At 56.0% G+C, this 25,196-nt stretch overlaps 1 protein-coding gene across 2 annotated transcripts in view; it reads right to left on the bottom strand.

The window, feature by feature from the left end:
- Nucleotides 1–25,196, bottom strand: part of LOC144932772 (nucleolar protein 4-like) — a 141,692-nt gene that overhangs the window by 6,331 nt on the left and 110,165 nt on the right. For both annotated transcript variants that reach the window (XM_078857215.1, XM_078857217.1), the window contains exons 8-9: nt 23,866–24,057; nt 7,052–7,171 (exon numbers count right to left, since the gene is read on the bottom strand). In XM_078857215.1, the coding sequence (XP_078713341.1) occupies nt 7,052–7,171; nt 23,866–24,057 (312 nt within the window). The remainder of the gene's footprint in view (nt 1–7,051; nt 7,172–23,865; nt 24,058–25,196) is intronic.

Here is a 25,196-nt window from a genome sequence, read left to right as displayed (position 1 = left end):
CGATCGTGACTCTTCACCCCGCATGGTTTAGCCCTCGATCCACCCCTCCACCATGTCCGGTGATAAAAAAAAACTTTACGGTGCCGCGGTGGTGGTGGTGGTTGGGGGGGGGGATAAAAAAAAGAACCCAAGCATCGCCGTCTTTCCCATTTATACTCAGCCCGACGTCAACCGTGGCACGTGTTTACGATTTCCACTCGAGCGCCGGCAACAACGACGGCGTCGGCGTGCGCACTGCGAGAACAAATTTGTTTTATGAGAGGCGCGCGGACGGGCGGGCAGCCCCAACCCTCGCTCCGCGCGAGCCTCTCCCTCAAATCCCCCACCTCCCTGCCACCCGCTGCTGCAGGGCATCCGAGATCGAAACAAAAATACGCGGACCCCTCTACGGAGAACTGAAGGATTTCACGAGCCGGCATAGCGGCCGTGCCGCTATTTCACTTTGCTGGGTTGAGATAACAACTCGCTCCGCGTTTCTTTTTTTTGTTATTCGATTGCGTTGTCGTCCCGCTATGGCGGCTCGTCGCCTCGCGCTCTGTTTCACGCCACAGGTCTCGCTTGCAAAAGCATCGCACGAAAAAACGAGACGCGTCCTTCTCGCCCGGTTCCGAGTCGATTTCGTTGCTCTGATTGATTAAACCCCTCAAGAGGTCTCGTGCACGATGGCAAACGTCTGCTGCACGGCGCTGGAACACGCCAAAAGAAAAAAATGCGCCCCAGCGCTGCAAAGATGCAGAGCGAGGGAGGAGGGCGTTAGAATTTAATTCCTCCCCATAATTGAGAGGATTCTCGGTTAATGGGTTAAAGGTGCTTTTCTTTCAGGTGCCATGCACAGCCCATTAGCGCATTGGGCGCTTTGTGCCATGCAAATTATGTAGCTTCGGCTTAACTAGCACCACTCAGTTTGCCGCACAACTTGCCCCGTGACCCCCGTGTGATTGTTCCCATGTGCTCGCCGTTAATTTCCCCCCCTCGGTTTCCTCCATCAAACATTCACCCCCCACCGCTTCTGCCGGAGCTGAACGCCCCCCGCGACCCTCGTTCTCTCCCCTCCCCTTTGGATGTCGTTGGACGTATCCCTTATAGATGTTTTTTTGTTCGCGTGTTCAGCGGCGAATTTTGACGGCGCTGCGATCCGTGCCAAATATTCTTTTTTTTGTAACTAAAACTCCTCAACGGCCGTTGCATCGCCACCGCCGTTTCTTATTCCGGCTCCAGCCCGCATCCCAGTTTGTATTCCTGGACTCGCCTCGCCTGGAACTGTCTGCTTCATGATCATCATCACCATCATCACGCGGGCTCTTGCCGTGGTATTTATTCGAGTTCACTTGCAAGCGCGGACCGCCACTGCACAGTGTGCGCCATTTGCATATTTTGGTTCGCACTGAGCATTCTCTTTCGAGCACCACTCGGGTACAATTTGGTTTAACCTTAAATGCACTCAGTTAATGACGTTGCGTGGCTTGAAACCTTGTAATTTAGATCACGTTTATACATCATGTTTTCCTTTTTTGGCAATGTTTTCCAAACCGTGATATCGGCGTCACGTTACGAGACGGATGGGATGGGGGGGGGGGGGTATTCGTGTGGAAACTCTTGCCCCGTTTTAGAAGACGACCCACAGAAGGAGACATCGCAGAACTGCTTCCGAAATCTCTTAACGTGACCTCAATTCGCACTAGGGGGCGGCACCTCCCCACCCGCCTGCCTACAGAGAGAACGGCGCTTGAAGAACGACGAATACACGTCACGCTCCGAGGTCGAATTGTTTTGCCAATTTTCATTCCAAACCGAAATGTAATACGACACCACCAACTCACGATGCTATAAAACCTGGCTTCGTCGAGGGCGAGGAGATTGGGGCACTGCAAGACGCCACCGCTCCAAACAAAGACACGGAGGACCTCTCGTGCAGCCGTGCGGACCGCCGGGGCAAAGTGCAGGTCACCGAGCGGCACTGACGAGGAGTCGCGGCGCCCAACGTGCACGGCAGGCGCGCACTGTACAGCAGGCGCGCACTGTACAGGTTACGGGACACGAGGCTCGAGCCGCTGGCGGTGCTGGGAGGGACGGAGAAATCGGAGCAGGAAGACGAGGGCGGCGAGGGGGCAGCAGGCAGCAGCCGGAGGGATTCCAAGCGCCTTCATCCCGCGCTAATTACCGCGCGGCCCCGCTCGGCGCGGCGCGTTAAGTCCGAGCTCGTTAATTACTCCGCACTCGCCTCACCCGTGCCCACGGTTGCTACCCCGCATCGTCGCTCGCCATCGCCCTCCTCACCCACCGCCCACTCCGCCCTCCTCGCACGCCCCCTTTGCTCTACCCCCCCCCGCGCACCGCAGCCGGTTAAATTCTCCCTTCGATCCGTCACAGATCTCTGCTCGTTATTCCGCGCCTTATTTGCGGCACACGGAACCACGGGGCGGACAACGATCGCCCCGGGGCGGCGCCCCAGCGGAGCTCGCTCGGCCCCGGCCGCTGCCGCCCCCTCGGCCATTAGCGGGCGGCGAACGTCCGGAGCTTCGTCGTTTGTCGCTTGAATTTAACCCCCCCCCCTATCCGGCTTATTTATTTATTTTGTTCGCCGCAGCGCAGCGGACGGAGAACGTGGCGCGCTCGTTAACGGCTTGCGCGGTGCCGCGACCGGGCGCAACCCGGCGCCTCGACGAGCGGGAGCCGCAGCACGCGCGCGGAATGCTCGCTGCAAAACGTCGTCGTCAAATTCATTAAACGGAGAGGGGAAAAAAATCCTCATTTTCAAAATGAGGATGTAACCCGCCGCTTCGGCGGTCCCTGCCGTGATGTTCGTATGGCCGTTACGTAAAGACGGCGGCCGGAGCTGCGGTTACATTTCGACATCGCCATGTAAATCCATTGGCGTTGTCGTAAGTAAAAGGAAACGTAAGACGCGAAGCTCGCAGCAACCTACTCAATTGAGGATTGCCTGAGACGCGTCGTTGCGATGAGGCACACTCGCGCCCTGGCGTCCGCAAGGGCCATGACTCAGATGCCGTGCCACCATTACGAGGGTGAGCCGTTGCGTTGAAGCGTCATGGTAAAGTCGACTAATACGAACTTGCCTGTGACTACATTGCTAAATCATAGTATCGTCGTCGTCGTCATCATCACGGAATGTTTCGTGAACAAATGTCTTAAAACTCATTCTCATGTTCACGCTAGAGGCATCGAATCGCGCGAGTAAGAATCTGTTATTTTGACTTTGTCGATGTGGCATGGGATTGGGTCACCTGACCCGAGCGTTGATTGTAAATTTCGATACTCGCGACAGCAGAATTCATAATCGATCCTCGAATCGTGACAATTTATTAGATCACGTTACGGGCCCTGCAAATGTTTGTTTTTTACGAAACAATGCAGCCCGAATTCCCTACCACTCAATAACCAAACATGCACCTGGTATCCTCAAACCAGTTTATTTCTGAAAGCTAAGCAGGCCTGAGTCTGGTTAGTACTTGGCTTGGCACAGGTGCTGTAGGCGTGGGTCTGCGAGGCGCGGCGGTGCCGCGTGTCACCCCCTCGTGGACAGCCCGGTCCGGGGTACGTTCCAGGGTTCTCCGGGTTCCTCGCACATAAAGCCCAATACCGATCAATGGAATTTGTATTCTTCGTTCTTTCGGTAAAATCGCGTAGAAGGGACTTTACCGAAAGAACCAATAATATGAATCCCTGCAGTCACGAAAGCTTTAAATCGAAATTCTATGGAATTTGGTCAAACGTCCGAATGTGGCAGGGCCCTTCAAAAAAAAAAGTCTCGAGACTTGGTTGAAGTAAAGGCCATGATTAGTATTATTAGCATCATCATCATTACTCTTAAATATTAATAATCTTAATAATATGAGGAGTCGTATAGCTGCAGACCCCCCCCCCGCCCTGGCAAAGCAATGTGCTCATGGAGCCTGACTGCTGTTGCTGCTGCCCCCTCTCCTCCTGCTAGCAGACCGCCAACCGCGCGCCCTCTGCTCCCCCCAGGGCTCACTGTGACATTTTTACCGTGTAAAGGTCACGCCCTGTCAGGGCTCAATGTTCCACTAATACGGCTGCTGCTTCTAGCTTCTAGCAGCAGCAGCAGCAGCGCCGCTGCAGACGGAAGGGGCATCGACGAATTCTGAGAGAAGCGGCCATCATCGCGGCATTCGGAGCCGCCCTTGTGGATCACACGTAGAGTGACCCAGGTGGGCTCTCCAAACCTCCATCAGCGACTCCAATTTGTAAACAGGAGTGCGTGGCCACTAATAAAATTGGTCGGGAAAGTATTAATCATTGGGTCTGCTTTGCCGGTCTCTTGATAAAAGTAGACGCAAAAAAATGAGGATAAAGCCCGTAGTGATTTTTATAAATTGCACATCACATGTCAGCCCTTTTACAACATTTGACATTTTTTATTTCAAAGGTTCCGAAGGCCTCTGGCTGGGACACATGACTCATAAAACATTATAGTCACACTGGTGGAGCGCTGTTAGCTATACAACAAATCACCCTGGCGGAGGACTTTTTGGCAAAAGATAATCTCACGGATGCATTTCTTTCTTTAACTAATACGTCCATCATGAGAAAGTGTAACTGCAGTAACTCGGCGAGTTTCAGCGAGGTGAAACGGAGGCCCTGGCGAACCAGGGGATGTCCATTAATGAGCCACATCGATGTTCCTCGTCCCGCTCCAGGCTCGCATGACCCCCCGCCCCCTCCGCTCCTGTTATCGCTTGCTACTCGACAGGCAGTCAAGGTTCGTGCAAAGAAAAAAGCAAAGCTGTTGGAACGTTTTGAAGAACGGGGGGAGGTGGAAAAAAAATATTCAGCAGAAATTATTATTTAAAAGATTTTGCTGTGGCCAGTAAAGGTGGGACATTCGCAGGTTTGTGAGAAGTGGCTGCGGCCTGGGGAAGCATTCATCCAGCAGTGGACTGACCGCGGCTGCTGATGAGTAACGGTGGGACATGGCAAGGGTTCGGTCGAGGGAGACCCGAGCTGCTCAGATTCACGGGAAGCTGTGCCGCCTCCACCGCCGCCACCGCCGCCGCCGGGCGAGCGTGTGGCGCCGCGTGCGGTATTAATCACCGGTCTCCGCCGGGCTTCACGAGCCTCGCGTGTGTGGGTGGTGGTGGTGGGTGGGTGTGTGGGGGGGGAGGAGGATGAGGAGAAGGCACGTCCCGGGCAAGTCTGCCGCCCACCCCGGTTGTCATGGCGTCCGTATCCAGCCCGGCACACGAAGGACACTCAGAGAGAGAAAAAAAAGCGCGGTTGGGGGAAGAGGAGAAAAGAATTCGGCAAAAAATAGAATAAAGCAATGGAGGGGGGCTGCTGCGGAGGCCGGGGTTTATTTTTTGGGGGGGGGAGAGGCAGAGGAGAGGAGCGCGGGAAGGGGCGGTAACGGGCGCCGTTGCTAAGCAGCTGCGCCCTTAATGAGTCGTCCTCGCCGATACCGCCACCGCTGCCGCCGCCGCCGTGGCTCGTTTGATGGACATGAAAGCGAGCGGGGAGCAGGGAGCGGGGAGCGGGGAGGAGTCCCGCGCAGCGCCACCCGAGCGGCGAGCGGGACGGCCGCGCTGCGACCCGCTCCGTGAGTGCGGGGGTCAGCGTACAGGTCACATGATGCCCCCCCTTCCCCTTGCCCAACTCCACATTGCCATGAAGCGCCTGAAGGCATTGTGACCAGAATTCATGTAAAAAGAATGAGGCTACATTCGAGAGACTTGAACTTATCCGTGCGGCGCGTGAACGCACGAGTAAATAAGGAAAGAAATTGCTCGTTCAAAAGATGAAATAACGAGCCTCGTTTTTTTTTCAAGACCGTACGAGATAACCCCAATTAACGCAAGAAAATAAAAATAAAATCACATTGGCTTCACTTGCCGAGACTTTTTTTCTTTTACAAGTAATAGTAATAGTTTATAACGCATCTTTATTTAGCCAGGAAATCTTCAATTAGGCGGCAAGTAAAACAAAACTAGTGTGGTTCGTGGTGGGGGAATGGTGGCACAGCGGTTAGCGCACTGCGCTATGAATCCGGCCACTTGAGTGGAGAATTGTATCTGAACCGGTCTTGACCAGTGTGAAGTATGGTCAAACAACCACCATGACCACCACAGCATGGGGATGCATTCATCCAGCAGTAGATTAACAAAGGGCTGTGCAGCATATTCATTTGTAGACATTTTTTCAATAATTGATCGCAGGGAAGTTAAAACAGGCACGAGTGCTGCGGACCCCTGTTGTCTTGCGGGAGGAGTTGGACTCCCGTGGTCAGTGCGGTGACAGCGAGGCCGAGCGGCGAGGCGGCCGTCACCCTCACTTGCCACCACCATGCCACACGTCCCGGCTCCCACAAACCCGCACCATAGGGCCCACGGTGCCCACTGTAGTGCGGGCACCACTGTGGTGCGGGCACCATTGCCTGTGGTGTCCACTCACTGGACGTGTTCCAGCCTCGTGACACAATCCGCGCGGACGCCTCCCCTCTCCCTCACCGCAGGACCCCGACCCAGGACACTTTCGCCCTTCAGCAGCATTCGAACCTCTCTCCTCCTCCTCCCTCTCTCCTCTCCCCCTCTCTCCCCACGTTCTCCATCACCCCTCACTCCCCTCTCCCACCTTCCCTCTCCCTGCACTCTCCTCCATCTCCCTTCCCTCTCCCCATGCTGCCCTCCATCTCCCTCCCCTCGCACGCTCCGTCCCCAAGTCACCCCGTGATCTCTCTTCTCCGACCCCCCCAAGGCTGCCGTCCCTCCCTCCCTGTTGGGGGGGGGGCCCACCTCAACCCAACAAGCGGCGAGTAACGATCAATCGAACAAAACCGATTCTCATGCTGACGATGCACGCGTCGAACCGTGGCGTGCGCAAACAGATTACACGATTTATAATCCCTCCAAATCGAACCTACATTATGTCACCTGGAATGTACCCATGTGTCACATCAGATCTTGGAAACTAAGCAGGTTTGAGCCTGGATAATGCTCGGATGGGCGACCTGCAACCGCTGGCGTGTAGGTGGGGGTGGCGGGGCAAGGGTGGGATGAAGGTTCTGTGCGTCACTCACCGCCTGCAGGTCGAGGCGGATGCGCTTGGCGGCGTTCCTGCTCTCGCTCTCGCACGCCATAGCCAGGATGTTTTCGGCGACGGCCGACGTGAGGTGCGGGGGCGTCGTCCTTGACTGCTGCTGTTGGTGACAGCGTGGTGGAGGATTAGCAACGGCAGCGGCGGCGGGGACGGCAACAACAACAACAGCAGCAGCAACAATACGAGCGAGAGAGGCATTCGTAAATCAAAATAAGCATTCAGCCTTTAAAAAAAAAATCTAAATTAAAGCCATGGTAGTTATTTTTTTCATTCAGAGCACGGTGGCTGCTGGGTGGCTTATGGGATTAACGGGCCCTGTCTGCATTCTTAGGGCTCTCTTTGAGCCCTGTGGCACTCAGGGTAGAAACTGAGATTAGCTCCCCCAGGGCAGGAAGCTTCTGATATTTTACAGCAGTGAAGCCGATGACGATCGTGCATACAGACTCCCGCTCCGCAATTCGTATTTGCATCTGGAGCCGGCTCCTCCTGTTGCGCTGCAGGGGCTGTCGGCGCTGCAGCGGCCAAGGCGCAGATTTAGGTTTCATTCCGCCTCGCGTGCCAAAACGTTATCACGCTTATTGATTCGCGCGGCGGTGATCTGGGTCCAAGAGGTCACTAGGTGGGTGCTGTCGCGATGTCATTCGCCGTGGGACCCGCACCCCGGCGCAGCGATGGAAAAAAATCGGAATGCTGAAAAAATGAACGCATCCTCCCGTGGTGATGCAAACGAGTCCAGGGACAATCAAACCCGACTGATTGTTCTTGTTAAACCGCAGTCTCAGCACAATCGGACAGGACACGGAGTGAACCTCAAAACCCCACCATCAGTTAGGCCAACGGCACGGGCCACCCCGACACTCGGCCTCCACTGCGGCCCAACCACACGCCGATGCCTATCTTGACGAAGTCAACTGAACGTGTGTACATGCGCTCATGGATTAGCAGCAGCAGCAGCAGCCATGCTCTATTCTCTGCTGGATGAAGGCCTCCCCACATCATTGTCATGCATTGTGGCGCTGCGACGCCACAACCCATCTCTCCCACTCCTGCGCGTGAGCTCATCTCATCGCTCCCTCTCCGCAGTGGCCATCGTTTGGCTGCCATTCCATCACCAGTCTTGCCCGTCGGCAATCATCCCTTTTGGCCACTCTGTGTCCTGCCCAAGGCCCACTCACTGTTCTCCACATGCAGTAAGATGCCTGTCTATTCATCAGCGTGTGTTCTCTGATCCACGCGTTCCTCCCTCCATCTCTCGGTGTCATTCCAAGCAACGCATCTCTCCACGCTTCTTTGCACACTCCTCAGGTTTTGTTTAATTTTCTTTGTCAGTCTCTGCATGTCACAGCAAGTAATATGCACCGGTTAAAAACTTTCTTCGCGAGGCACATTGCTACGTTGCTTTCATGTTTCTTTTTTCATTTCTATATTATTATTAAGGTCTGGTTTTGTATGAGGTTCACTGAAACAGTTTCCAACAAGACAAATGCCTTCTATTAGTCGACAAAACCAGGCGCGATGATATTTGATAATTATCATTTGATCTTTTGAGAATCTGGTCGATGGCACGCATGTCGTCCATGGGATAGAACTATTTTGCGAACCCAGCGTGCTCGTGTGGCTGGTCGGCCTCTGAATTGTGCACTCTTCGATCGTTGTGAACGATTCAGACGCGATTTAGACGGAAGCGGGAACAAGAGTCAGCTGGCAGAGGTGTCAATCCACGACCGAGGCACAGCATTTAATTACCACGTAAAACATTCCGGAACTTTGTACGCTCATTTTGATCCAGCAGCTGGTAAGTCAATACAACACTCCACGGTTATATGGCCGGGCCAGTCTATCCTCGGCACAGCTATTGTCAACTCATAGTAAGTGGTACTTATGTAACCTGCAGGTGATGATGGGCTGAGTCGGGTCTTTGCCTAGGATTGGAATTCGCAAACTTCCAGTTGTGAGTCAAAGCCTTCTGCCAGTGTCACCCGGCGAGAAAAATACAGTTTTATCAACACAACAATTCGGAAGCGGGGAAAAAAAAAAAAAACAATATTTTTAGAACAAATTAATTCCGGCTCCCTGGTTGCGATTGCCCGCGAACCCAAGCAGGTGGACATTGCGGGCATTACGAGGAGGGCAGGTGGTCACAGAGCGTCCTGCCCCTCTCCTGCCTCGCTGGCCCTCCCTCCCTCCCGCTTGAGTCCTGCAGGACGCACCTCCCCGCGGTGCGGCTAATGTCCTCGCAGCTTCGCGCTACGCGGCCCCGAGGGGGCCCTCGACGCGCGACTACGGCCTGACGGACCTTTGCCCCGGGAAATGAAGCGACGCTCCACGGCCACGCGGCGCCAGGGCGGCCACTCGCCCACACGCCCGCTCGAGGAGCGACGTCGGAGCAGCCGCGTTTTGCGGCCGCGCGAGCGCCGGGCGGATGAAAAGCCGCCGCGATTCGCCGCGATCCGCCGCGATCCGCCGCGATCCGCCGTGGCGAACGCACTCACGGCCGAGAGAGATCGTACCATTGAAAATTCACTGGTGGTAGCCGCAGACACGTGAGCAATAACTGATTGTGAGCTTTAAATAACCTGAAGGACCTTATACCCAGCGTGGTGCTTTAGGGCATTAAAAAATATATATATGGCCCTTTCTCCAGTGGGTGTCCACAATCGGCACGAGGCACCGGCGCAATTACTGGGGCGAGTTCCCTTTCAGTGCCGCCGCGCACTCAATTCCGTGGCAATTTACCGGGGAAATGTGCACGGGCCAAGCCATAGCCACCACCACCACTGTCTCCACGACCGCCACTGCCACCACCACCACCACCACCGCCATCACCATCACCACCACCGCCACCAACATCACCATCAGCAACACTGCCAACACCACCGCCATCATATAAAAGGGGACGTGGGGTGGCGATAAAAATCGTGATATTTCTCTCCGGCCTCGCCCACCCAACAATGAGCGCGTACACTCGGTATTCTGCTCCCCGTTGTGTTTTATTATTCCAAAACGAGTTCGTGTTTGAGAGACCGCCCGCCCGCCCGGCTGGCCGGGGTGAATGCTGCCCAGCTCACCCCACGCCCTCCGCCCCCCATCATCCGTGGCTCACAAGCAAGCTGAGTCCACTCGTAATCACACCAAACGCTTTGTGTGTGCGTGGCCCGTGGTACTGGCCGGGTTGCTGTGAGGCGAATATCACGAGCAGGCAGCAGGCACACAGGCAGCCACCCCCCACCCCAGCATGCCACACTTCATTATTAATGCCACAGAATACCGCCAGGTAAGCTCCAAGCGGCTCCACAAACCACACGTACAGACGTGGCTCTGCCCTCCTCGTTCTGTTGTTTTGAGCAGAGTGCTCTCCACGCGCATCATTGATGCTGCATCCACGACTCGCCGCGGCGGTGCTGACGAGCATGCAAGAGACGGATCTCACTTGACCAACGTTGCCCCACGCTCGCCCCCGATAGCCAAGACCCGAAGCTCAATTTCATTCGGCACACCACATCCAGTACACCGCTCCCTTTGAACGTGGCTATGAATAGTCACGTGCATACCTCAGTCGACTCTGCAACCTGGAATATATATCCACAACAACAATAACAATTGCCATTCGCCACTAAGTGGCAGTGACGTTACCACATCAAGGCCACGTCAAGTGTCGAACACCCGCTGGCAGGAAGTCACTGGACAGACCCAGGTGCCCTGGGTTGACTGAGATATATTTATCCACATCCAGCACATCACATCGAGAATACCTCTCTGTTATAAAGTGCCCAGTAAACATGGAATGTTGGGCCAACGATGTTGCAACAGTTTCAGCCACGTGACAACGCTGGGCCAATGTTGGCACGTTTGTCCGGTGGCTGCCAGAAGTCCCGTGCGCCACATACTTGCAGCGTGGAAAGCGGCAGAGTCGTACGTCCCCCGCGCCTTGAGAGCCACGGCGACTCTCAAGGCGGATCTACGTGGCGGTGCGGGGAGCGCCTTAAACACACCGGGGGGGGGGGGGAGGGCAGTGGGGGGAGGTGGTGATGGGGGGGGGGTGTGGAGCTGTAACCTCGTTTGGGATGAAAAACACTTCCAATATAGTGCCTACTGGATTACCTCCGGTAATCTCTGAATTTTTTCTTTTTGTTTGTCAGCTTGACCCGTGACATTTTGGATTCTAAGAGGCTATTTAGCGGTGCTTCATGAAGCAAATTAGCAACTCAGAAGCGCGAGCAGCGAATACGCCCAGGATATAATGACCCTACTCTCATTTTCGCAAACGTAAATTTGCTACGTTTGGGTTTGTGTGTCCCGATTACATTCAAACTAAACACATTTTTTTTATTTTCCCAGGTAAGGCCTACTGAGCTATGTAGCTCTTTTTCAGACGTGACCTGGCCACAAATGATCGCTCAACAACGTGGCTTATCACACGGGAATTTATAGCTGCCAAATACTCTAAACACGTGTTTCTAAAAAATCCATGCGGCCACGGTGAGAGAGAGAGGGAGACATGCAATCTCCAAATATAAAGCAGCAGGCATCAGGATCGGGATCAAACCCACGACCTCCTGTATACCAGGAGAAGGAGTTAACATCTCTAGGTCTTTGTAGGTCGCTGCAATGCGGCGATCGTTACGCGGCTTCACTCGGGGATTTGAGTCAAGGTGAGACGTGACCGTGCGACTAGCCCACAATGCACCACGCTACCGTTACCATTCGTTGTGTTCCTTAAAATAATATTACGCTTATTAAGCACCGTAGTGCGTTTTATGTTATGTCAAGGTAGTAACGATCAAGGCAGTTCATTTCCCAGTGATTACAAACAGCTACGTAATGTGCATTGCAGTAAATAATAGGCGTGGTATGATTCGAATCCTGGTTGGGGGTTGACTCAGCCCATCTTTCCTCCGGGGTCAATAGAATAAATACAACTTTCTGGGGAAATCAACGCCGGTTGTCCTCTGGGATGACTCGCCCCGCCTTAGGAATGTGGAATTCACACCATCGGGTCTGCAGGGCTCACTTTGGCTTTGGAAAGATTCACCCCTCTATCCCGGCAATTTTATGCCCGCGTGTAATTTGCGATGTTTGGAGGGAAGGTTAACCTGCACTTCTTGTTGCAGATCATCTAAAAGAACGACAAATCACTGAGAGTTTCGCGGAGCGGCAACTCCCGTGTGAGGTGAAGTCACAGGTGCGCAAGGCATTGTGGGAATTCCCCGGAGGGCGGTGAACGGTGGCGTCGAGTGTCCGTGGCACTGCGGCGTTGTGCGACGGAGTTTCTGCTGAAGGAAAAAGTGTCAATCGGATAGGAGTCAAAGGGCTCGCATAATACACATGCATAGTGTACGTTGACTCATTAATCTCCCCCCCCCCCCCCACTTTGCGCAAGAGTGCAGAAGCATGGTCAACACATCTACGCCTCTATATATGGAACGAAACAATTAAGACTTTTCCACAAATCTGGCTGTCGCCTGATGAAGCTAGTTGTAATTACTGGCGAAACGTCGTACTCAGATTGTAAATGTTGTAGCTTGGCTCTCCAACACACCGGCGTCCTGTACTGGTGACGAATTGGCCACGTTCTGTTTACGTGACAACCCTTACTAGTTGGCTGTGTCGCGTGGTGGTGGCGGGTTTTAACGACACGTTTATATATTTACGCGATCTAACCCAAAACAACCTCTATTATGGCCGAACAGGAGTGACACGCACCTCCTGCATCTCTCTCACGCAGGGGGGAGCCCGAGTGGCGCTGGACGGGAGTCGGTGTGCGGCGGCGAGGACGTTCTGAAATGACCCTCGTGGTGTGACGCAAGCGCTGCGATCACTGATGGCAGAGATTCGCGCGGAGCAGCGAGATACCGTGCAGCAACACCGGGTCGGCTTTAATTCCATTCACTGCGCTTTAAACACTTCCAGAAGTGAAGGTTCCGGTGAGATTTGAACCACCCGTCGTAGCCGATTAAAACCTAAAAAATGCGCGGATTTAAAGGGCAATCGTCGTCGCACGGCGGTGGTCTGCACCACGTTCGACCGGGGCAGCGAACGGACCGAAACGTTAAGTGCAGGAGACTAATTCGTCCTCGTATCCACCGCGCCTCTCGCACCCACACTGATTACGCTGCAAAAACATCAGCCACGAGTCGCTCGCTGCTCGCTCCAAGGGAACTGTTGAATGTCGGCGCGGAGTCTCGCGAATCGAAAGACCCCCCCCCCCTCCGAAACACGAATTAAGATCGGGGAAAGTAAATGTTACATCGATGATGTAAATTCTCCGGGACCTACGACACTTTAACACGAAATCAAACACTTTTTTTCCTCCCCCACCTCCCCCCTCCGGCATCACCAGAGTAGTAAACGTGTTGTTGTTGTGAGTTTTTTTTCTTTTTAGCGAGTGTAAGAGACGAATTAGGTGCAGTCACACCGACCACTGCTGGGAATTCGCGTGGCGTCTCAGCTGTTGCTGGGAACGCGCGTGCGTGTGCGTGTGTGTGCGTGTGTCCGTGTGTGTGTGTGTGTGCGTGTGTGCGCGTGTGCGCGTGTGTGCGTGTGTGCGTGTGTGCGTGTGTCCGTGTGTGTGTGTGCGTGTGTGCGTGTGTGTGCGTGTGCGTGCGCGCGTGGTTTGCTGATAAGAGCCCACAGATCCCTGCGTAGTCCCAGTGACGGGGGAAGTAAAACTCCGCCGAGATGGGCAAACAGCCAGAGACGAGGGCGTACAAGTTTGCAACCCTGTGTAGTGGTGGGGAAACAACTCGCGGAATACATTTATCAATAAAACCGTGGCCTTGAAGGAAAGAAAAAAGTGCAGGTGATGATTTGGGCAACGGGCCTGCTTCATAGCACGTAGCACATTCATGCGCTGTGGGAAAGGGATAATTTGTGAAACGTTGGCATTTTTATATATTTATATTTTAAGGCCACGGTGTTATTGAGAGTTTTTTTCTCTCACGATTATTTTGGCAGCGTGGGGACAACACGCAGTCAATGTTAAACAAACTTTAAACAAACGTTAGAAGCTCAATGAAATGAGTGACGCTACAATTTGCTCGTGTCCACCTGCAGGAAAGGCTGCAATTCTCATCATCGTATTGCACTAATTTTTCGTGACATTTCTTGACAGTAATCATTTAAGAGTGGGCTGAGCCTTCAGCGGGGGTTGGTCAGGCCCCTCCAGTGTGCCCCCCCCAATCCCCCCCCCCCCCGTCGGTACGGCACCATTGCGGCCGATACCGCCGGTCTGCTCCTCGGGTCCGGCAGTGGTGCCCTGGGTTCAGCTCCAGAATTCGTTTTTTTGCACGAGGGCTCAGGCACGAGCGGTCGATTTGAGCCCTGACGGGAAAATCTGACGAGGCCACGGAGGCGCCGCGACCTCTCCACCCCCCCCCCCAACAACCCGACGCGCTCGCAGAAATAATCGCCCGGGCCGGCGGAGGGTCACTTTGTGAGCGCCCATCACCACACAGGCGCCGCGCGGGGGCCCACCCCCCACGTTCCTCGGCCGTATGAGCCTCCTCGTCGCCATCCCCCACGACGTCTCCGGCCTTGCTACAAATACTGTAAAATTATTTTAAATTTATATTTTTATTTTACCAGTTAAGGCTCACTGAGCTAATGTAGCTCTTTTTCAGAAGCGACCTAGCTATCACAAATGATGGCTCAACGAAGTGGCCTAACATGTGGACATTTACAGCATCCAAATGCTATAAACGCGTGTTTCTAAATGTGGAGGGTAAAACCGGAGGACCTGGACAACAATCCACACGACCACGGGGAGAGAGACACGCAAACTGCAAATATACAGCGGCTGTCAGGGTCGAGTTTGAACCCACGACCTCCTGTAAACCAGGCGATGTAGTTAACATCTCACCACGGTGGCGAGATGACCCCCCCCCCCCTCCTCCTTCGCTTTCGCCGCAGCGGGAGCGCTCGGGTAATTCCCGCTAGCGATTGAGCGGGGGGGGGGGCGCCGCGGCGATTGGCGGCCCGGCGGTGAGCACGCTGTACCGCGAAGCTCAGCGGCTGCCCCGAGCGCGTTATTGAAAACCACGGCAGGGCAAGTGGGCAGCCGGGGCTGCTGCGGGGACGAGTGCAATGGACGGGCGCGCGTGCGGCTGCATCGACTGCCCACCGCGGACACACGTGCCGCTGTACTCGTGGCACCCCTTCAAAGCGAAGTAGCTCCGGCGCTACCAGCCGCCTCGCGACTCCAGCGCCTTTCTCTAGCGAGAGGAGAGGGGGGAAAAGGGAAGCCCAGAATGCGAGCGAGTCGGTGTTCGTCGGTTGCGCCAAATGTGTTGAACTTTGTTAAAGTATACACTGCAAAGTTTTTCTGACTGAGAGATACATCCGGGTTTGGTCTGTGTAAAAGGTGGCAACCCTAATGAAGTGAGAACGCGCACGTGTGTGTGTGTGTGTGAGCTCAGGTGAACAATCACCGCACGTGTGGCTGCTTGGCACCGCATCTCCTCAACTCTCTACAAGTTATTTATGACATGCAATGGGATTGGCTTGCAAAATTACACCACATAGCTTACAATTATTTCCCAGCTTTGGCTGATTGGGCTGTCGACTGACACACGAAGGACACACTTGTGCTCAATGGTAGGTTATGAATTAAAGCTGAATCGATCGGGCCATTAATTGACCAAGTGGCCGAGCCTTTTCTTTGATGAAAACGAGCACGGACTCTCAAGAACAGGAGGCCGCACAGATACAACTGCACCCGTCTCCTCCGCTTCATCGCGTTGCCTGGCCGCGAACACCCGGGGGGCCCAGGTGAGGGGACGGGGGCATCGCCGTCCCATCGTACCGGGGCCCAGCTCTTTTGCCAATATACTGTACTGTAATGCCATAACAACGGACTGAGTTGGCATAACGCTACGGTTAGCGAACGCAATGTAAACAGTGATGGGACCAGTTCCTGACAGATGGTGCTGAGATGCGGGCATTTAGGAGGAAAGGAAGATGATTGACAGCACAGAGATGAGAATGCTGAGATGTTGGGAATATCCGTCCTTCTCCCGCACCTCCGGTTAGCACGGCTGGCTACGTACGGTGCGAATGAAGTTCAACGCACGTAGAGCCTTGGTCATTGAGGCTGTAAGAGGGAGGCGAGATGGTTTGAGGCACGTGTTGAGAAGAGACAAAGAAGATGCGAGGAGAAGAGCTACGGAGAAGCCACAGGTGCAGGGCAGCTGGGTCAGCCGCGGCGAGATGGGAGGGACGCGGTGGAGCGAGATATGTGGACAGTGGATGTGACGACAGAGTGGAAGCAGATTGGAAAAGAAAATCTGAGCACAGCCGACCCCGTGTAATAATGGGACGTTCGCTTCAAAGGAGGAGATACGACACCGCCACAGCAATAGCGACAACTCTGAGCGCACGCGGGCGGGGCGCACGCCGCACCTTCCAATCACTCGCGCCTCCGCGTCCCGGTTGATTGCTGCTCAGTGGCCTTTAAACGACAAGAGATTTGCCACGGCTCGCACCTTCCCCCCGGCACGTCGATACGCAGCCGCGGAGCCACGGAAGTGCAGCGGCGTCGCAAAAAAATTGAATTGTCGACCGGCCCATCGACCGAGCGGCGCTCCGCAGAATCTATCACAACACAGAGCGGCCGTCGCCACCGCCGCCGCTACCACTGGGCGCCGCCACCGACTGCGTCCCAGAGCGAGAGACCAGGTGCCGCCCCACGGCACGAGCGGCCATCCGACGATTCATCGTACGGATTGTTGCAAACGACCAAATACGCGGAGCGAACAATATTTTGGCGATTTGACTCGGCGCGTACCGCCAGAGCAACGCGAGCGTCAAGCCCGCTGCTAGATGCGAGGGCCTACCCCCAGGACTGCACGTGCCTTGTGAGGATATTTGACCATACTTCACCGCGCTGGTCAACATGGGACTGGTGACGGCGGGGAGCGTTGACATGGGAGCGTAGAAGTAGAGTACAACAATGAATGTTGGCGCGCTGCCCTCTGCTGCTCACCGTGTAGCCCCGCAGCATCGGCCGCAGCCTACAACAGCAATCTGCTAAACGCACGACTGTCGCCGATCCAAGCACTGTCCAGGCTCAACCCTGCTTAGCCTCCCGGATCTGACAGCGCATTTCGGGTGCGATTTGGTCCACGGCACTCAATTCAATAAAGCTGCCAAAATGACGACGATCGTTACAGCTTTGGTGGCGATCGCTCAAGGAACGGCACAGCGTGGGATCTGTGCGGGAGTGGGGGTCGGTGGGAGGGTGGCGCGCTCTTATTCTGGTGCTCCTCTTTAGCCCAACAGGTCCGCCCATACAGCGTGGGCGCGAAAAACCCCCGAATTGTAAGAGGATCGCGCGCGCACTTGCGCCCGGGCCGGTCTCTCCGTCCCCCGTCCACAGCGCCGTCCCGCACGGCGCGCCGGCCTCCCCTCCTCCACCGCTCACCCACCCCCCCCCTAGTTACCCCCCCCCAGCTACCCCCCACTCCCTCCCAACATCTCCGGGCAGGCGGGCGGCTCGGCCCTCCGCATCCCCCCCCCTCCCGCCGGCGCCGCTCCCCCGGTACCTGTGCCGCCTCCTCCCCCCTCCCCCTCCTCCTCCTGCTGATGCTGCTGCCGCTTCCCTCGTGGCGAGGAGATTACGCCGTTGGCTTTGTTGACCACCTGCCGCTGTGGCCGTTGCCCCTAGATACCGGTGTAACCAGGTCGTGCCATTTGATATCCCCGCTGCGGCGTGCACGCAGGTGAGAGACGTTTTATTATAAAGCAGTGGCAACAATGGCGAGCGGCGGTGTGGCCCCTGCACGTGCACACGGCGCGTCGGCGCCGTGGCGCTGGAAGCCGCGCGCAGCACGCAGCAAGTGCTCGCTGTCTGTACCTGCGTACAGGGGCAAACGGAGGTTTGCGGCACTGCCCTCTGCTGCCCGCTACGGAACGGCGGCGGCGGCAGCAAGGGGGCAGGGCTCTTCTCAGTGCATGGTGACACTGTCGCTTCCCCACCCCAACTCTTCCCACCCGCCATCCGAGCGTTATCCAGGCTCACCCCCCACCCCCCGACGGGACCCTGGCACACTCAGGATGATTTTGGTTAAAGGCGATTCTCAACAACCCGCCCCCCACCCCTGCTGTTCGCGGAGAAAAAAACCCCTCAAATGACGAGGCGGTTAGCCGGGGCGTCAACCGTCGCGCGTGACATGGAGAGGAACGCAAAGTTGGGCCAGTGGCAGCCACCCACCCCCAACGGTATCGCACGCCTTGTCAGCGCCGTCTCTCCAGCACCACCCTCTCGGAGCTCAGGCCTCCGGGCAGACACTGAAGTCGGAAGAAATGATGAAAACCGAACGCCGTCTCCGTGATCCGCGCGGGAACCTTTGCGCGGGGCTTCTCTTTGATGGTCTCAGCCCGAGTTGCTGATTATTGAATGAAAAGACTAAAAAATATCAATCCACCCCTCCCTCCTCCCCCATCACGTGCGGCTACGGGAAGGACAAATTGGGTGACAGTTGGCGAGTGGAGATGCATTTGTCATTCCAGCCGAGGGCGCTTGCCGACCCGGCAGCGGAAGGGACATAACAAGAACCATGGGAGAGGCACGGCACCCCGGCCCTCCGCGAGCGGCACGCCGGAGCGGCACGCGCGATCTCCACGGGCCGACTCGACGGCCAGGTCTCACCGATCCGGGGGGGGGGGGGGGGGGGGTAATGGGGCTGGTGGGGGTGAAGGGGTGGCCCGGACGAAGCTGAACACGCGGAGGGAATACGGAGAGAGAATACAAGTGAAGACGCAGAATTCGACGTGGTCTGGGTTTTTATTTCTGCTTTAAAGTGGCCGGGTTTCCTTGCCGACGTGCTAGGGGTCACACGCGGGCACAGAGGGCCGTGTTCATGGCCACGGCTCGGCTGTGCTCTGGCTCGGCCCCCAGCACAGGTTGACCATACTTCACCACGCTGCTCAGCGCGGGTTGGTGAAGGGACCCGGAGACCAGTTCAGATGTCACTCGCCACCAATGTTAACAGCCATGGCTGTGAATTGAACCCAGGTTGCTGAGTTCGTAAGTGCAGTGCTCAAATCACCGTGCCATCGCACCACCCTGTACTTTCCACTGTTTGAGGCCTGGTAGACAGTAATAGAGCCCGTTTCTCCCGGACGCTCCCCCTAAATTTTTATTCACATTGCTGGAATTAAAGCAATTGCACGAGGCGTCAGGTAGGACACCGTCGAAAGGTTACTCATTTGCTCCTGCTCGTGTGTGACCATACTTTGCCATGACAGTCGGTGTGGGTTGGTGCATACGGTGGAGCATTGTGCAACTAGTACCGGCTCAGACAACGCTCGCGGGGGTTCGTGGCACGGTGCGCGCTGCCCGCTGCGCCACCGCTGAGCTGCGCTGTCTGGCCGGACGCGAGTTGAAATTGAATCTGCCGTGACTAATCGCCAGTGGGCACAACCTGCAAGCGCGGCGCGGATGAAGTTACCCCGTCTGCGTTTTCCAAATTTCGCACAATGGGCGCAATGAGCGCGGGGCAATTAAAGCGGCGGGCGCGTTTTTTTTAGTTCGCGCCTCCTCCAAAGGGCAGAGTCGCCCCCCCTCCTCGTGGTCGAAACACATGCCGCGTGAAATCTGCGCGACGCAAAAACAAACAAAAAACTTTCGGTCGTACCCCCCCACCTCCACTACCTCCACCACCACCACCACCTTGTCCCAGGCGTCCCACTGCCCACACGTGCCGGTGACCCGCGAGCAGCAAACCTTTCTCTAGCGACGACAGCGGCGGCGCAACACCGCGGGGGTCGCTTCGTTTCCGATGGCCCCCCCCCCCCCCGAGCCGCCGGATGTCATCGTCGTCGCCGCTGGCGGCGGGAATGGGAGCGAGGGCGCGCTCACCAAGTTTGCAATCGAACGGAGGTTTTTTTTGGTCACGACCGACAAAACCGTGGCGCCGCGGTAGCGCGCAGGGAGAAACTAACGCCCGCAGAGCGCTGGCTTCAGACATTTGAGCGTTTCCTTAAAGGTTGCCCCATTAAGGCATTTGCCGGCAAAAAATTGATTTCCGAAGGGAAGGGACAAAGAAAGCAAGCCAAATGAATAAAGTCAAGCGCCGTAACCATATAAGTGGGAGAAGGCAGCGAAATATAATTACTAAACTCTTAAACAATTATATTTTTTTCATCAATTAAGGCTCACTAAGCTATGTAGCTCTTTTTCAGAAGCCACCTGGCCACGATTTCTCAACAACATCGTGGCAATTGATAGCATGTTTCTCAATGTGGAGGGAAAAACCAGAGGATTCGGAGAGAAATCCACGCAGCCACAGGGAGAGAGAGAGAACGAACATGCAATCTCCAAATACACAGCAGGCGTCATGCTCGGGATCGAACCCACAACAATAAACAACAACGACAACAACGACCGCTCCGTGCCGGGTCTCATCGAGCGGCGCTGGGCGTGTGCAGCGTGCGGCCAAATCAAGCGGCGTTCCCTGGGATGCCGTTGTTGTTTATCACCCCCCCCACCAACCCCCCCCCCACCAACCCCCCCCCCCACTGCCCCCCCTCCCCCCACCGCCCCACCCACGCGCCACCGCCGTTGTCTTGGCCCTCAGCTGCGCTCCTCCACCTGGCCCCTACCCCAGCGGTGTGGTGCCTCGCCCCCCACCCACCACCCACCACCCCCACCCCCCTGCCATCGGGGGCCCCGAAGCGTGAATTATAAAAGCCCGGTGAGATGACAGGGCAGAGATAAATACGAGAGGTGTCGGTGTGGCGAGGTTAGAGAAATGTAAGCACACGTGTAGATGTTGAGTGAGATGACGGGAGATGCGGGCGAGATAGAGATGTGAGAGATTAATTGCCTTTTTATGTTAATTAGCTCGTTATGTTTGATTAGGATTTGAAGTTGGGACTGGCGTTTTGATGCGCCCGTGTTGTTTAATGAATCTGGAGCCCCCCCCCCCCCCCCGCGCTGCTTGGGTAACCCTTCTCTGTCGCTCGGTTGGTCTACGCCCGGCGCCCCCACTAAACCCGGGCTGCCCCCCTATTGATGATGCCCTTCGCTGCGTTTCATGGCAGCACAGTGGCAGTGGGGGTGGCGGTCGGGGTGGTGGTGGCGGTGGTGGTGGTCGAGGTGGGGGTTGTGATGGCGGTGGTGGTGGTCGAGGTGGGGGTGGTGGTGGCGGTGGTGGTGGTCGAGGTGGGGGTTGTGGTGGCGGTGGTGGTGGTGGTCGAGGTGGGGGTGGTGGTGGCGGTGGTGGTGGTCGAGGTGGGGGTTGTGGTGGCGGTGGTGGTGGTCGAGGTGGGGGTGGTGGTGGCGGTGGTGGTGGTGGTCGAGGTGGGGGTTGTGGTGGCGGTGGTGGTGGTCGAGGTGGGGGTGGTGGTGGCGGTGGTGGTGGTCGAGGTGGGGGTTGTGGTGGCGGTGGTGGTGGTCGAGGTGGGGGTGGTGGTGGCGGTGGTGGTGGTCGAGGTGGGGGTTGTGGTGGCGGTGGTGGTGGTCGAGGTGGGGGTGGTGGTGGCGGTGGTGGTGGTCGAGGTGGGGGTTGTGGTGGCGGTGGTGGTGGTCGAGGTGGGGGTGGTGGTGGCGGTGGTGGTGGTCGAGGTGGGGGTTGTGGTGGCGGTGGTGGTGGTCGAGGTGGGGGTGGTGGTGGCGGTGGTGGTGGTCGAGGTGGGGGTTGTGGTGGGGGGCGAGAAGCCACGATACAGCTTCCTGGGGGGGGGGGGGGGACTTCACAGATCCTGTCCGTCCAGGAGCAGGACTTGAAACCCCGTGCCCCGCCCCCAGCTCCACCCTACCCCCCCCACCCCACCACCTCGAGGGGCCAACCTTCCGCCAGTGCCGGCTCTTTGAAGACGCATTGATATGCACGGTGAGGGCGAGCGATTTAAATGTAGGCCGTGCAGCTGGCTCCACGAGTCTCACGATTAATATTCGCCATTTATTATTTATTTACCTACTCACTCGTGACGCTCGTTTAAAATATTTGTTTCGATGAGCGCAGCGCCCGTCGTCGGTACATTCACTTGCGTGTAAATCTATATATCTTTTCCTTCATTGACATTCATTAATTTTGAATCGCGTGAAAAAAATATACGAACGTGTCATCGTCTCCTGAAATGTTCACATTCCGGCGGATGAAATTGTGCCTGCCGCTGCGATTCCGCTCGCAAATCCCCAGGCCTCGCAATCCCACGCTTCGCTTTCCGCTCGCAATCCCAAGGTTCGCTTCCCAGCGGGCTTGCCCGAGCCACCGCCACCGACTCAGCGCCGTGACCGTGTACCCAGCGGCTGACCGGCTTACAAAGCAAGGAATCGATTTGCAGATTGCACATGGCGATGGGGTAAATGGTGAGCAACCCCCCGGCTCTTCCGACCTCTCTGCTGCTAGCATGAGAAATGAGTCCGCGGGCGGTGTCGGACGAGGCAGGCTGGGGCCTGCTGGGCCAGCACACGGCAGAACTGCCCTTTGCTGAAGATTCATTTTCTCTCTCCGTCCTGCCGATTATTTTACAACCGTTGCGACCGCTGTTTGCTCGATGAGACGGAGACTTTTCCATTCGCAGCTCTTGCAGATTTGCGGCAGCGCACCGCCCCGTGTCCCACTGCATGGCCCCCAGAAGGTGGCGTCAGGGGGTCACGTCAAGAGCCCTCTTGATCCGCACGAGAGGGAAATATTTCCTACGTTCGGCAAAGATTGTTTCTGGCTTGTCAACGAAATCAAACTGATTTAACTCTCAACGCTGGAATCTAGTGTGTGACCTAGACGGGCCAAGCTGGGTATGACACGGTTTTACCGGTAATTGTAATATGAACTTGTTACTGCACAATCATATTGTCTAGGCCGGTGGCTCCCAACCTACGGATATTCTGTCCTTTACGGTGGGACACGAAAGTAGTTTGAGGGTCGAGAGTGCATCTGTAGTGAAGTATATTGAGTCACTGTGGTGTTAGCACTAGCCACTGTGAGAAGAATGTAACTGTGCGTCTTAGAGCCTCTCTCTGTCACCAGAGTACGTGTGGCATACGAGACAGGCTGGGTGAACCCGAGAGGGCACATGACCAGGAGAGGATAAGGACGGGGGGGCAGAAGGGGACCGAGGGGACATGTGATGTGAGGTCCCAGAGCCTTCTGGGAAGATCTCGAAGGAGGCGTGGCCGAGGGCGGAGCAAGGCCACGCTCAGGGGATGAGAAGGGGGATCGTGTGAGCCGAGCGGGGCTGTTCTCTGGAATCAACCCTCGGTGCTACGTTTCTTCAATCTTCGGTCTCTGTTTGGCATCGTGGGTCAGTCAGGCCGTTACTGACTGACTCGGTTATGTAGGTACCCGGTTAAAGTAGAGTCGTTAAACTGTTAGGGTCTAGAGTGTACGTTCATGTTGTTAGCCCAGTTGGGCTGTGTGATAAACGTGTTGCCTGCAAGTTAGAAGTGTCTGCCTCCGTGGAACCCACTACACATACAAACGGTTGGCAGGCATCCACACACCGGTTGACGCCAAACTCTGATCAGGCTGGGCCCGAATTCATCGGCTTTTTTAATCCTCCCGTGGGGCTGATATAGAGCAACCGATCAGATGTTAAATTTAAGGTTGATTTGCTACTGAATTGCGACATCCTGAGGCCTTGTGGAGCGTTGGCATGCCTCCTCCTTCCAACTGTGCAGCGCAGAGCGTGGCCATGGGCCATGCGAAACAAAGTCCTGGGCCGTACGCACCGATGTCAATGACAGGGGTACGTTGAACCACCAGCGGGCACTCGCTGCAAAGGGAAAGTAAATGGGCGGGCGGGCGGGCGGGCGGAGAGGGGGGCGGAGGAATTGCGAGTGGGTGCGCTCACCAGCTCGAGGCCGTTCTTGCGTAGGCGGCGGCACGACTTGAGGTAGGTGCGGATGCGCTTGCGGGCTCGCTCCTGGAACTCGGGGAACTGGCGGTGGCACGACTCGAGGATGGCCTGCACCTTCTCCTTGGGCTGCTTGGAGATGGGCACCATGCGGTCCAGGTTCTCGTCCACAAAGAGACGGACGAACATCTGTGGTGGTCACACGCAGAGCAACCCCCAACGCTTAGCCTCACGCCAGGAAAATCCACGCAACCACAGGGAGAGAGAGAGACACGCAAACTCCAAATATACAGCAGCAGGGTCGGGATCGAACACACGACGTCCTGCATACCAGGCGAGGTAGTTAACATCTCCTAGCCACTGCAGCGCCCACAATATAGCGGGACCCTCCTCAAAAAGAGTCTTGAGACTCGGATGCTCCCCTGGCTAAAGACGATCATTGTCATTATGATTTGACAGCTAAAGGAGGGAACGCGCCCAAGGGCACATCCACTGCGGAGATGGAATCAGCTCCAACACAGGCCGCTCGGATTTTTTTGACATCGCGGGACCGTGAGAGATGAAGGCAAAGCAGGGGAGGCCTTCATCCAGTGGTGGATTGACCGTGGCCCGACGAGGACGATTTGTTTTGCTGATCTTTGCGGGCGGCACAGAGTGGTGCGCCTTCGACGAGGTGCATCGTGGCTGGGCGCGGCGACGGCGCCTCCTCCCACGCGCCCTCCCGCACGCCCGCCGTCGCGGCTCCCAGCCCGACATCTCGTGCTAATTACGTTAATTGGCCCGTACCCCAATTAAGCATCGCGCGTGCAGATACGAGGACCGGCAGGCACGCGGCAGACAGGGTTGCTCGGTGCGGGCTTCCGGCAGAGCCGTGGCGGATCGGGGTGGGGGGGACGTGGGGGGCCATCTCCCCCCTGGAGACCCCCAAGAATTGGTATTTTATTGATATTTACCAGAGGAGATACAATTAATGTTTTATTTTTGCTATTAATATTGGGCCCGATTGAACGAGCTTGAAATAGTTTAACACGTAGGCTTTCGCGACCAATATCATCCATAAGAGGTTTTTTTTGTACGTTGACTCATTAATCCCCCCCGCCCCACTTTGCGCAAGAGCGCAGAAGCGTTGTCACCACATCTACGCCTCTATATAAGGAACGAAACAGGCGGACTTCTCCACAAATGTGGCTGTCGCCTGATGAAGCTAGTTGTAATTTCTGGCAAAACGTCTTACTCAGATTGTAAATGTTGTGGCTTGGCTCTCCAACACACCGGTTAGTGCTGTACTCGTGACGAATTGGCCACGTTCTGTTTACGTGACAACTCTT

The sequence above is a fragment of the Lampetra fluviatilis genome, chromosome 5 (assembly GCF_964198595.1).
Source record: "Lampetra fluviatilis chromosome 5, kcLamFluv1.1, whole genome shotgun sequence".
NCBI classification, from domain to species: domain Eukaryota; kingdom Metazoa; phylum Chordata; class Hyperoartia; order Petromyzontiformes; family Petromyzontidae; genus Lampetra; species Lampetra fluviatilis.
This window is presented reverse-complemented; position numbering and strand designations above follow the sequence as displayed.